This window comes from Mastigoproctus giganteus, chromosome 3 (assembly GCF_048544385.1).
Source record: "Mastigoproctus giganteus isolate SK-2022 chromosome 3, ASM4854438v1, whole genome shotgun sequence".
NCBI lineage: Eukaryota > Metazoa > Arthropoda > Arachnida > Uropygi > Thelyphonidae > Mastigoproctus > Mastigoproctus giganteus.
Window position 1 is genome coordinate 210,287,628 of NC_143577.1, and position 14,428 is coordinate 210,302,055.

The following is a 14,428-nucleotide window of genomic DNA, read 5'->3' on the forward strand; positions in this document are numbered from 1 at the left end:
GAAACTGACCAAAGAATTCACGCATTTACAGACACAATGTATTAACGCCTCATACCTTGAGTTGCTTTGGTGCCTAACACGCACATAATAACCTTATCTATCTATTGAAGATTTTTCATCTGCACAACATGAAAATCAGCTCGTGGAAACACACTTTTACAAGCATAACACACTGGTCAGTATGGTCTAATTAATAAAGTGGTCGTTAAAAAAGTTATGGAAAAGAAACTTTCTGCTTAGTTTTAAAGTGAGAAGGGTTTCGTTCCATAAAAATGTTTATTGTATCAGGTTAACGCATAAAGTTTGATTTTTCTCCTAAGGTTAAATTTGGAGTAATATCGAAGAAATCCAATAAAAGGATATCTGTGTTTAGAATAAGTTCCAAATATATTCTCGGATCAGTTAACAAAGCTAATACTTCTGCAACAGTTTTATTTTTATTAGTCCGTTTCATTTTTCCTCGACACTAAGATAAGTGCAGTGACACACTTCTCCCCTTCTCTGCACCGTTTCTTGTAATGCTCTTATGCCAACGGTTTAACGTTCTCCTTTTCTTGTTTCGAACAACTTTTGCATCAGTAAACACGCAATTTTCTTTTAACTTTTTACCTGTTGAGCTGCTTACGCCGAAGTTTCATGCATATTACTTCCACGGAAAAGAAACTTTGGAAATACGGTTATAACGGCTTTTATCCCAGTTTTCTGTGTGAACGTTTAGACTTTCGTACTGAAATAAGTCAACCGTATACAGTATATTTATATAATATACTGTTTTCCCTTGTTAAATAATTTTCTTGCATGAAGTACTTCTTATAAGTATCCAAAACTGAAAATTCTTTCTGTTTGGTCCAAAGCCTTCAAGATAAATGTGGAAGTCAGAAGTTATTTAATTTTAACTCTTTTGTTAGTCAAAAGAATCTGATTAGCTTTGTTCTGTTGTATAATGTTCTGTCTAACGGAATAGAACCGGTGATACTGACCTGCCTTCTGAAAGTTCTTTCCGTTAATTGGAAATAAATATGAATGAAAGAACTGTTAGTTGTTTTCAACTGTGAAACTTTGGTTATATCGTTCTGTCTACTTTTGGAAGACGAACGCCTATTTTGCGAGTAGGCTTATGTTTGCAATGGTGGAAGATCGCTCTACCTAATGCTCCTTTAGTTCGAACATAATGGGCGTCTCCTTTGTGACCTGGCTGTTCTCCTTTCTGAGAACAGCCAGGAAGTTATTGGGAGTCAAATCCTGGTTAGTAGGAATATGGCTCCTCTTCCATGACTTCAAAACATTTTGCCTTGAAGAAGGCTTAACCGGATTAATCAATAAGAAAATGCATTGTTGTATTGGTACAAATACAACACCTGCCTCAACTTTGTCTCTTCTCTTTCAATGCATGAAGAGTTGTTGCAAATACCTATACAGCTGTCCTTCACGCCTAGCAGTGGTGATAATCATTTTCTTTCCATACAGCATGAAAAAGGCTAGGTGGAATTTCCATCTCGACGAGAAGAATTTTTATGGGATTCTTTTCACGTCATTACCAAGTTAATTGTTCTCGAAGGAGGGTACTGGCTATCCTCTTTTTTTATCCCGCAGACATATCGCCCTTAGAGAGACACAATTTAAAGGTTTATGAGATTAACATATCCATATGCTAACACACCTTCCCCCTTTGTGCCAGAGAACAGTGGGGAAAGGTAGTTAGCACTGATTACAATCGTCGCCCTCCCACGCCGGATGGAAAAGGCTGGGTTCGAATCCTGAAGGAAATTTTTATGGGTATTTATTCGTACTGTGGCCGAGTTAGTCGGTCTCTGGGAAGGACAGAAAAAGTCTCCCCACTTCTGGAAACGAGTTTTTTCGCCCAGCAAATTAAAAAAAAATCCGACTATAGAACACGCAGTTTACACGGAAAATGCGCTGCGAATGTATGAGCTACCGCTCAGGTAACCCATGACCCAATGAGATCTGAAACATCTGTATGGAGAGTGCTAATAGGTTTTTAGTATTTGGTCATATTTCTGTATCCCAGATTACTTGGTGCTCCTGGTTATGCAATTGGATTTTTATTGCATTTTAAAATTTCGAGGCAGTACCAGTTTGTGACTTCTAGTTATGTGATAACTCGTAAGTAGGAGAGAGAAAAAAAAAAAGAACCCCGTCACTCCATTAACTTTTGTGTTTGCAGTCCGATCAAAATAAAATTTATAGTGCACTTTTTTCTTTTTCTTCCTCTTTTTCTTTTTTTTTTTTTTTTTTTTTTGTAGGGTCTTACGCGCATTAGCAGCTTGGCCATATTGTGCCGTATATAATGTCTGTTAAATGCGTGACCTCTGTAATCCATTTGCCGTTTGCTGGACGAACAACCCGACTTCTGGGGAAAAAAAAAAAAAAAAAAAGATACCCTCGTATAAGACCCACTAACTCGATCACGCTATGAAAAAGGCCCATGAAAATTCCTTGCGTCATGGTGCACGTGAAAAGGAGTCTAGGCCACTTGCAGTGTGGCCAGTGTCATTTCGACTGTTAGTCGTGTGCAACAAGTACTATACTATGACGTTGGTATACTATTGTGTCTGTAATAGCATACATTCTTTGCTCAGTTTGTCTGTTTTAATTAGTTACCTGGATGAAAAATCAGAGTTTCCGGAAGATATATCCAAACAACATCGACTAACTTGGCCACTTTGTAAAACCCGATGAAAGTTTCATTCCTCGTCACGAAATTCAAACTCAAGTTTTTTCCATAAGGTGCGAAGGGAGGGTAAACTTAATCGCTGTAATTACGAGTGCTTTTCATTTGTATTCTTCGTTTTGAAACGTTAGTATTAATATTGGCAAAAGTATGGAACAAGTAAGCTTATACAGTATCAGCCAAAAAAAAAAAAAAAAAGAAAAAAGAAAACCTACTTCATTTGACCATCCTTCCTAATAATTATTTCCATTTCAGTTTCTCTTTAAAAGTATCCAAAAGTATCCTTCTTTCATAACACTAGATTGCAGTTTATTCCAGCAATTAATTAATCTCTGGATGATGAGTAATTTTCTGCATCCGTGTTCTATCCATCCTTTTTCAGTTTAAATTTATGACCACTTGTGTGTTGTCGAGGAAGAATAAAGGTATCATCAAAATTTAGTTTATATAACCATTTTAAATCCATAAACATTTCAAGTAGGTCTCCACGCAGATGGTAGATTCCCATACTCTGTAGTTAACGGACTTGTATCTTTCATGGTAGAATGCCCTTTTGTTCCCACAGCTAATCTTGCTTCTCTTCTCACAGTTTCCAGCAGTTCTATGCCCTTCTAAATGTAGTTTACAAACCTATATATAGTATTGAAACTGTGACCTTATCGTCTTTTGTGCAGAAACGACAAGGCCGCAGTTTCAATACTCAAACCTCGGAGGGATACTCAAACCGAGGATCCCTTGGGGATTCATACACCGGGAGGTGCGAATTATGTCCTTATAAATATTTAAAAAGTGGAAGAATTTACAACATAGAAACAATTGTGTTAACTCTGGGCATCCTTATATCACTAAAGTTTGAGAACCTTACCGCTGTATATCATTAAGAGGGCACCCATGAACTGCTTTTCCAGTATATCTGCACAGCTCGAAGAACTTCATGTCAGACTGCACATTTACTCCCAGGTCTTTTTTATTATTAATTACCCTGAGTTGAGTGCTATCTAGATGTTGTTTTTTTTTTTTTTTTTTTGTGGAGGGATGCTATGTTTTTCATTATTAAATGCCTCATCGGTATTTTTTAGCACATTAGACCAATTTATCTAGATTTTATTAAAATAATAGTGGAAGATTTTGATTAATTTTATTAACCATTCTACCTCACTTTCATGTCATTTGCGAACTTGGACATCAAACTTGTACCTACATCAATATCATTGATAAATATTAAAAATTATAAGGGAAGCCCCAGCACCGCACCTAACGTGTCAGTTCAGACTCAACTAATACATTAGTCCGCGAAGAGCAGTAGCCATTTATAACTACTCTCTGTCTCTTGCCATTTTAACCACCCTTTTGTCCATAGTACCTGCCACAGGACTACAGTTTATACACAATCGTTCGCGTGAAAAGACTACTGAAATCTAAGTACTGGTCAGGACTGATCTATTAACAACTCCATGCTGGGATAACTTTATAGCCATTTTTACCCATGTGATCTTTCATTATTTCTTTAACTATGGATTCCATAATTTTCTTTGGCATAGAAGTCAAATTTATTGACTTCTCATGTATAAAGAGTGAGGTCAAAATTATTGACCTCACTCTTTATACTACTACCTTTGTAAATAGGAGAGATATTTTTATTTTCAATTTTAGGAACTTTCCAGAATCCGTTGCTGCTTCTTTTAATATAATAATATCCGGCATCCACTCAGATTATAAGCACTGACCCTTTAATATCATATTTTCTTATACAGATTCAAATCATATTTATAGTACATAGGAGAGTGAATCCAAAGATACTCTGAGTGGACAATTTTCTTAAGATTCGCAATCTTAAAAGCTAAAGAAGTGGAAAGTAGGTTTCATTTGCTCCACTTGGAACCTTTTTTTTTTTTTTAGGTAACATTGAGAGCCTAGCTCTGAGCGAAAATGAGTTGCTTATTATTCTGTCCACTCCTTTTTGTTACTTTTTTTATGCAAGCCACGTAGTCCTCTCTTAACGCTACTACATCACTAACCTATATACATAAATATTACTGTAGGTCGGTTGCCAGTTTCGGAATATAATAGCCTGCCTGATGTCATAAAAGGTTACTCACCACTGGTTTAAATTTATTTACGAGTTCAGTATAACTTGTAATACTGGTAATTATCATGATCATAGAAAGAGTGACAAAATTACATGTGAACTGGCTTAGAGCTAATTCTGAAGAAACATAGCGAAAATAGGATGGAAAACCCGAGAAAACTGCATACTATTATGCGGTAACCAAACAGAATCTAATTTCACTTATTGCAGTTGTAATAAGCAGTTGTCCAGCTTCTGCAGTAATGACGTGAAACAGGTGGTTAATTCATTTGATGTGATCAGTTTGTCACATACAGGAACTTGTTACTACAACTCGAAATTAGTCAAGTTAGTGGAAGGAATCCATGGACTGCTCAAACCAAAATTTCCCACATAAGAAGCCGAGAACAGTTTCCTCGACCGAAAAAGTAATAGTCATTGCCTTCTGGAGTATAAAAAGAATGATTTTGATGGATATTATGGACAAGAGATAAACAATAAATTCGGAAGTCATTATCAACATGGAGTTATCATCGCTATCTTGAACAAACTCAAGAGACGCGTACAGTGATTCGACCAAATAAAGACATAGAAGGTACCCTCTACAACAGCGGAAGAACCACACACACAAGGGAAGTGATCTGAAAACTACCTGGATTGCGCTGTCCCTTCCACCATACATTCCTATCTTTTTGTTCCATTGGAGGATGTCATTATTGGATGAAAATGTACGAAAGACGACGAAGTTGTTATTGAAATGAAAAATTTGATCGTAGACTTGAAGAGAACTTCTGCTGACGAGGAATACTAGCTGTTGTGTCCATGTGGCGTTAAGCTATAGAAAAAGACAGAAATTAAACAAAATATAAAAATTGGTTACTTGTGATATATTCTAAAGTAAACAAAATATGTAAAAACACTGAAGTTTCATACCCCAAATTTTGCTGCAAAAGAATTGTAAGGAATTTTTTTTTTTAACTTCGTAGTGTAGGACTACGCATAGTCATATAATTATTTAATAATCCAGAAGTAACCTTTGCGCTATTTCCCAACACTTTCGCGCAAATACGCATACAACTCTTTCTTTCAACAGCACATTGGTTATAATCACTGTCCTTCAACACTGGAGAAGATCCGGTTTCTAATCCCGTCCGTAACATTAGGAACCTTTATCGTGGTTTTTTTTTTTTTTTTTTTTTTTTTGCAAGTGGTCGAGCTAGTCGGTATCGGTCGAAGCTTGCGTGCGCGCACGCAAGACACACACACACTTTCTCTTAACGATTTTCACCAATGCCATGATTTTTGCTTTTCCACAATAAGTTGTGGTGGTTATGTTAATAGTCAATGCCACGAAGGCAATTAGGTACTAGCATATTATTGACTTAGCGCATTATAGCTTTAGACACTAATGCGCCATAAAATCCTTAAACAACCAACTAACTAGCATGTGTATTCTTGGGTCGATTGCCAGTTTGCAGGACGGGAAATCCGAATTTTTGGAGATAAAATCATACAACTCCGCTCGAGACAGGCTAGCACGGCCACGCCGTGAAGAAAGCCAATAGAACTTTCTGCCATCGATTTGGAGTTCGAACCTAGGGCCAAATGGTGTGGAAAGCAATGATGTAACCACTGTGCTACCGCGAGGGCATGTATATTAGTTGGTCGTTTATGCACTGCACGTTGGTTCTCGTGGTTTGTATTAAAACACATTCATCTTGAGTGCCATTTTCAGGGGTCCAATCAGGTGATAACTTCATGCGAGGTTCATGGATGATGGGGTAGGAGATAGTCTGGATACTTCCACGGACAGGTACTTTATTGTTACTGCCTCGCACACGAAGCGTGGCGCACCTCAGACACCAGGTTGTTGTCCGTTAATTAACCATCAACAACAGTCCATGCTATTGCTCCAGGCTGATTTTCAAAAACTTGTATCACTTCTCACTATTCACTGTGACTTCATTTCAGGCCTGACGTAGCCGAGTGGTCAGGAGCGAGAATGCTAGTAGTACACACTCTTTGAGTATACCGGGATTCAAGCCCGTGACTGCTAAATACGATTGACGTTTGTATTGATGATTTTTTGTAAACTCTACTGACCTGGTGGTCGTGCCGAAGAACATTTTTTATGTCCCAGAAAACAGTTAAACGATCTTTCTTAATTTTTTAATGGCAAGAGGCGTCAGTATATTGTCTGCGGCACATTATACTGCGTGTAATCTGTGGCCAATATGTCTATTTTGCAGCATTAAAAAACCCGATTTCCTTGGAAGAAAAACCGTGCAGCCTGAGACTGACTAACATGACCATAGTGTGAGTGTGTGTGTGTGGGGGGGGGGGATCCATAAAATATCCTCCCATTGAGACCGGATTTGAACCTAGCCGTTTCCACGTGGAATAGAAGAACAAACTAAACCATTATATTAGGGTCACCCGATAAGTTATTACATATACCCATGTGTATTGTGTCTGTGAGTCGTGTGTGTTCTGTGGTCAATTTGCCTGTTTTGCTGGGCGAAAAAACCCCAGTTTCTGGAGGAAAAAACCTTGCTATCTACGCTTGAGACCAACTAACTCAGCCGCGGAGTGAAAAAAAGGCCATTAAAGTTCCTCGCGTCATTGACAGCATTCGAACTCGGGCCTTTTTCACCCGATTTGGGAGGACGGGGATTATGAACATCACTTTGCTGCCGCGCAGACATGGACATGTGAATTTTTATTTTTATTTATTTATTTTTATTATTATTTTATTTATTTATTTATTTTTATTTATTTTTTTTTTGTGTGTATGCGGCCCCTACAAACTATGGCAGCTCCGCGTTTATGGTGTGTAGATACTGTACAGATAAAGGACGGTCAGTGTAGTGGCTTAAGTGTATGGTAGTGTGAGTCGAGTTGCAATAGTCTTGAATACGGATAGTTGAAAAAAATAATGATACCCTATGGCCAACTTTAAGATGCAAGAGAGAAAACTCTCCAATACCTAGTTAGATTCTTTCTCCTTCCTTTAGTAGGCCAGTGGCTCCTATATCTGCGTTTTCACCTAACTGTACTCTAAAGCCAACCAATCCTAAGATATAAAGGCTCCTTCCCTATAATAGCCGAGTGATCAGGAGCGGGAGTGCAGTATCACACGCTCTTTGAGTAGACCGGGGTTCAAGCCCCTGACTGCTAAATACGCTCGATCTGCCAACGCGCAATAGACCAGCGTGACAGATTATGGTCCATTTCCCTCAACATGACTTGTTTGAGGAGGCTTCCATCCTGCAGTGAATTGATAATGGCTGCTGCTTACTTCTCCCTATAAATTCACCTCCTTTCGGCGCTAGTCTGGAACATAGTGTGCACAGTGTTAGGGGAAAGGCACCTCCGGTGGTTTCCTACATCTGCGCCATATAAACTCTGTGGAGGCAAACGGTATCAGTGTGAAAGTGAGAAAGTGTTGTGTGTTGGATTCTGTTGTGTGTTTTGGCAAAAGCCAACACTTTTTGGCTTTTTCCAAAACACATACATTGCCTGCATACACACCACTAGGAGATAGCCAGGCTGCCCATAATTCTCTGGCTGGTCTCCGCCAGGGTCGCCTGAGCTTCCTGGACAGAGACCAAGTAAAAAAAAAAAAGAAGAAGATAAGCGTATAGGATGTACTGGAGGTATAGATAGAGCGATGGGGGATGTAAGGGAAGGCATCCTCCACAGGTTGGGTGGGATTTCTCTCACCTAGACGGAAAGTTGAAGAAAAGGGCCCTCGAGAGGGTGGAAAATACAGTCACGCATCAAGAGAGACACGGGAGAAACAATTCAAGCGACCTGTCAAGTCCAGTAGATGGAAGCGGTCACAATCTAGGTGATGTTCGGAGTCGGGTTAAGACAGTCGAATCAGGTGGAGATGTTCTTCAATATCTGATGAGAAGAGGCTGTCGATCAGTGTGCATTGGTTCCAGGACGCTGTACCAGTAATCTTCTTCTTCTAGTGAACAGATCATGAGCGAAGGCAGAGAAAGCGTGGTACTGCCCTTCCTCATTGATCAGAAGATGTTCATTTCAGTGGTGTACGATTTTTCCGTATTTGAACAGTAGAGGCTATTTTAAAGGAGGTCACGGCATGTGGTTCGCCCCAGCAGCTGAATCTGGGTGAGATTCACAGCTTAATCCAGTAGAGGCTGTAAATTGCGACCCATGTAAAAACGAATCCAGATCCGTTAGTGACGCGAGGAACTTGGGGAAGTTTTTTTGTCGTAGCTGAGTTAACAAGTCCCAGGGAACGTACGCTGCTTTATTTATTTATTTTTTATCTTGCATATCTTAGAATATATGCAGTATACAGACAAGAAACATTGATTCCTCATGAAATAAAATAATTTTTTGACTTTAACGATTTCCCCAAGTTTCGAAATTTATTTAAATAAATATTATCCCTAGTAAACTTGTGGTGGTGGTGGTGGGGGGGACACAATCTAGCAGAAAAATTGTTATATTCAATCTGGGACAGCAACCCTTTTTCTTCTTTTTTTTTCCCCCCTGCAGTGTTTGATCACACCCCGTACTGCAGAACTTATAATTTTTCTTAAGCATTTTTCCTTTCCTGTTCTGCAAGAATAATACTTAAAAAATTGACACAGCTTTTATAAAACAATGTCCACACGTACTGTAGAGATACTCTAGAGAGGATGCTTGAAAAAAAAACTGGTGTACATAACTCTGTACGTCACATAGGTTAGAGTTTGTAACAATAATTTACTTTATATAATGGTTACGTGAATTTGAACCACGGTCAACATGTGCAAATGTAGTCTTTAATTGGTTTTTTAGATTTTCCAAGCAACGACTTCTAGGAGTTGGAATTGAGGATCGTAGTGCCAATTTTTTATTTATTTTTTCTCCCCAAAACAGATATTATTGAAACTTATGAGGGGGGAGAAGAAGTCGTCAGTGAAGAAAATGGGACGTGCAGAAGGGCACTTATGATGAATAAATTCCCTTATGAACGGCTATGCTACATTGCCATTGTCTTATAAAGACAAGTTTCGCAATACTTCTCCCCCCCCCTTTATGTACCGGAAAAAATGGCTGGCAAATATTGTCAGATAACGGGCTAGAACAATTATCTGTAAATCTCAGGTTGGGTGGGATAGACGTAAGTAGACTCTTAATAATTAAGAAACTGCGTGTTCTTTCTTACTATTGCGTGTGGCTAAAGATGTTGTTTTAGAGGGGTGGCAATTGTTTTTGTTGCTGTCGAATGTAAAACCACGATAGGAAATGGATAATTTGTGTGAGAACTGGCACATATCGTTACGTTGAACACGTAATAGGTAAACCTGCAATTGTTCTGGAGTTGTTATATCTGCGGAACGTCTTTTATCGTTATTTTTATTTTTTTATCAATGGCACGACAAAAGCTCTTAAGTACATTCTCCTATATCCCGTATGACACTGTTAGAATTTTAATTAGGCGAGTTAGGAGAATTCTGTTTCAGGGACACGCGAAAAGCGGACATAAATTAGCCAGCTTTTTGCAAAAACGTGTTAACATAAGTAGTGCAGAAACATTTATGAGAATTTCTAAAGTTAATTCCTCACGAATGTCTTTTTTTTTCCTTCTTTTTTCTCTCTCTTTATGTAGTCCGATTGATGTCTGATATAATGCGAACTTTGTAGGGAGGAAATAGAGGACTTCACATTATAACATGTCCGCAACGTAGTGAACAGTATACTTACTTCTAAAAAACAAAATAAATAAATAAAATATGTTTCTTGTAATCGTCAAGTTTATTCATAAATGAATATCAATTTGGAAATATAATAAATTAAAAAAAAAAAAAAAAAAAACCCGTATGTTCTCATTTTTTTCTATTCCCCAATACGATTTGAAATAAATATTATGGCCCATAAGAATATGTTAATTTTTAAAAACTTTTATTTTAGCAAGTTTAACTCTCCCCTCCCCCCGAAATATTACACACCCTGGACGAAATTCTCATTTATTCCTTCTCCCCTGCATATTCAATACTGCTTTTTCTTGCATGGCATAAGCTAGCATTTGAAGCGACCTCTTTTTATGTTCGTTCAGTTCATCCCATAAACAAAATAAATCCAACAGTGGTTGGACGTGCTGTTACTTTACCCGTTTTGCAGTTTGAAATCATGGTGTTTTTTCCTGCAGTTCCGCGATTTGGACAGCAATATTTCTCAGATAATTTTCCCGTATTTTATCCTTCATTCGAGCAGTTCGATGGCAATAATTTCCCAGAATATTTCCCCAGTGACTTGGAACGGAGCATTTACGAAGCGGAGATGTTTGAAAAATTATATCAAACCCATCATTTATCTACACCTAAGCTTATTTGTAAGTATTTTGTATTATAAAAATTACAGTGGAAGTAGAAGTGTTCAGAATTTTCGATATTCTTTTTCATGGGAAGAAAGTTCTTAAACCTTGCATGCTATTGTGGTTTAATTTAGCACAGTTATCGGTATATTCTTATGTAGTAATTTAGTTGATACATTTTAAAGTAAGGGAATGAAATAAGGTTGAATAACTTGAGAATAATATTCGAAAGATAATCTCTGAGACTTTTCTGGAATGTTCATCTTTAAGATGAAATGACACACGTCAAGCCCGAAAGGCGGTAACTTTATCGTTTCATATTATTTGGGACGAAACATGACCTTCCACTTTCAGAAAGCAGTTCGTTAGAGAAGTCTCCGAAAGGCTTTTCTAACAAATTGATCCCCAGCACTAGAGCGATTTTGGAAAATGGTTATAAAGATTGCATACATCATTCGACGTAATAAACTGTCGTTTAACCATTTAAGTGCGGTTAGGCAAGGAGAGCGAATCGCTGCTTCCGGGACTAGTTTTATGGAATCGTCTGTCACGCTTTGAGCACACTGCTGTTGGCAGCCCGTACTTCGATATGAACTGAGTAGAGTTCTGCATTCAAAGATTCAATTAGGAGGAAACTGGGACTGAATTTTGTCACACGACTTAAACATTTATGGAAATTTTACGAGCATTTTAGTGATTTGCCCATCCGTAACTTGCTAATATAGCGATCTTCAACTGGTTTGTTGGGAATTCCCTCGCGAAGTTAACGATTTTTCATTCGACTACTTTTCAAACATTAATATTTATGTGTGTGCACGGTTCTTAATTAAACACAGAAAATCATTTCTAAACATTGAATAAGGGAGAGCCTAGTTTCATATCTGGACTGGGGAACAGTTATTTTTCTCTTTGGTGCTCTCTTCTGGCTTAGGGCAGCTGCACTTTAGCAGCTCCATTGGATGATGTTCACGAGGATAACAAGAACTATTAAACTTTCAGACTTGGTTCAGTCGGTAATCTAGTCTGTACTGGTGCAAAAGTGCTTAGCATGATAAACGCTTACTAACGGACTCTGTAAACGCTTCGCAAACTTTATTTATTTAGTTCTGCTTTCATTGGCAGGAATCGTCTGCAATTAATCACTGACAGCTGGTGCAGTATTCGCTAGTGCAATATGTGGAGTGCTTGTTACCCGTTTAATTTCATTATAGTGGTAACCGAGTGCATTCCAACTGCTATGGTAATTCCAAATTAACTTTTCTTTATTCTCTACAAATTTCTGTATTTTACCTCCGTTCAATACTTTATCCTAGCCTAATCTAACCGGTTCGGTAAATTAGCTAAGTAATATGAATGAATGAAGTGCAGTCATGTCAAAATCTGATCTGCAAATTGCTCATTTAAGTATTTCAAGTAATACTTCTGAAAACTTTGCTGTTGATACCAACTTCAAGTAGTGGAAAAATTGGCTAAATTTGAAATTGGCAGCGCACTGTTGAAGCTGTAATAGTAAAGGCCACTAGAGACCCCACAGATAATTGGGGTAGTCGACTCGCTTGTCTGTCCTTAGATGCAATTTGTCTGCCATTCGTTTTCGAGAGATTTAGGCTCGATTCCGTCAACGATTGGAGTGATGTAAGGTCTTCAATTGAGGTTGTAGTTAGCATAAGTAGAAGCATATGATGCAAGAAAGCACGCTTATGCAGCATCAGCCAAAAAAAAAAAAAAAAAAAACAACCTCCCATTTAACCCTTCCGTTCGTTCCAAGTACCTGTCCAGCTCAGCCTTAAATTCATTTAGGCTATCAACTTCCACAACAAAGGATGGAAATCTGTTCCACCAACCAACCACCCGCTGGCTAAAGGCAAGCTTCTGCACATCTATCCTACATCTGTCTTTTCTCAGTTTGAATTTATGCCCTCTCAAATGATTATTCGTAGCAAGAGGAAGAATTCCATCAGCATTGAGCATGCTCAAACCATTCAAGACTTTATACACCTCAATCAGATCACCTCGCAGGTGCCTAGTCTCCAGACACTAATTTGCAAAATGTAAGCCTTTTTTCGTAAGAGCAACGCTTTGTTCCATTCACTAATCTTGTTGCCCTTCTCTGTGCTCGTTCCAACAGCTCTACATCCTTCTTAAAGTGGCCTCCAGACCTGTATACAGTACTCAAGGTGTGGCCTGACCATTGTCTTATATAAGGGGATAATCACCTCCTTATCCCTGCTAGAAAAATTATTCTATATCATTGACAAGACACGGAGCTACTCTAGCAGATCGTCTGCACTGCTCAGAAAGCTTCATATCTGCCTGCACAATTATCCCCAGGTCCTTTTTCGTTCTCTACCACTATCAGTGTAGTACCACTGAGTTGATACGTCACTCTGGGGTTGCTGCTTCCCATATGTAGTGCTTTACATTTGCCAATGTTAAACTTCATTTGCCACCTCTCAGCCCATCTGCTCAACTTTTCTAGATCCTGTTGCAGCAGCGTACTGACATTAAGCTTGATATACCATCATCAATATCATTTATAAATACAGAAAACAACAATGGACCCAATACTGAACCCTGAGCGACTCCACTAATAGTGTTAGTCGCTCTTAAGCGAAAGGTAGTAAGGTTCCTCAGTGTTATTTCGTATTTTTCAGCTCGCATGTCTAACCATGAACATACAAATACACGGTGCATTTCAGCTTATGAGTTGGCCGTTAAAGTACTAAAGTCTGTCTAAAAATTAAGGTCGACTTTATATGCATCATGTATAAAATCCTAAGCTTATGATGGGGTGATAAGTATTATCTCGTCTATAATAGACGAGATAATACAATTATATGCATAATTTATTCAACATATTCGCCTTTCAACTCTAGTTTCTATTACGATGTTCCCGCATTTAAATCTCTCAAATAGATATAGACTGCTCGTATGACATCATTTGATGCAAATTTGATAAATCTTTTCTGAGATTTGGAAAAGTTCTAGTCCGAGAGTGCAAGACCTGATGAATGGGGGCGAGGGGGAAGAAGCAGAAGGGAGAAGCCTAGTTCAGCCAATTTGCGTGTTTAATGTGTGCTGGAACATTGTCCTGCAAAAACAGCACTCCTTGGGTAAACTTTCCCCTGCGTTTGACCTTTAGTTTGTCCAAGTGATGCTGAATAATGCTCAGCAGTTATTACCCTTTTATAGGTAGCAAAGAAATCTCATCCTTCTCCTAAAAGAGGGAATGACTTTCCTAGAAGACTTGGTACGGAACTTCGTTGGACGGGGGTGGGTTGTAACAGTTCCGCTACTCCTCGACCGTTAGGTCTATGTATCATAACGAAGCAAC

General features: G+C 38.4%; 1 protein-coding gene across 2 annotated transcripts in view; it reads left to right on the forward strand.

Annotated features, from left to right (window-relative positions):
- The window catches only part of smg (sterile alpha motif domain containing protein 4 smaug), a 522,350-nt gene that overhangs the window by 213,906 nt on the left and 294,016 nt on the right, over nucleotides 1–14,428 (forward strand). The window contains exon 1 of one of the 2 annotated variants that reach the window (XM_090369605.1): nucleotides 10,985–11,112. The exons of the other annotated variant lie outside the window; for it this stretch is intronic. Within the exon in view, the coding sequence (XP_090225731.1) occupies nucleotides 11,061–11,112 (52 nt within the window). The 5' untranslated portion in view covers nucleotides 10,985–11,060. Of the gene's footprint in view, nucleotides 1–10,984; nucleotides 11,113–14,428 lie in introns of those variants that run through there. 2 annotated transcript variants of the gene reach the window in all.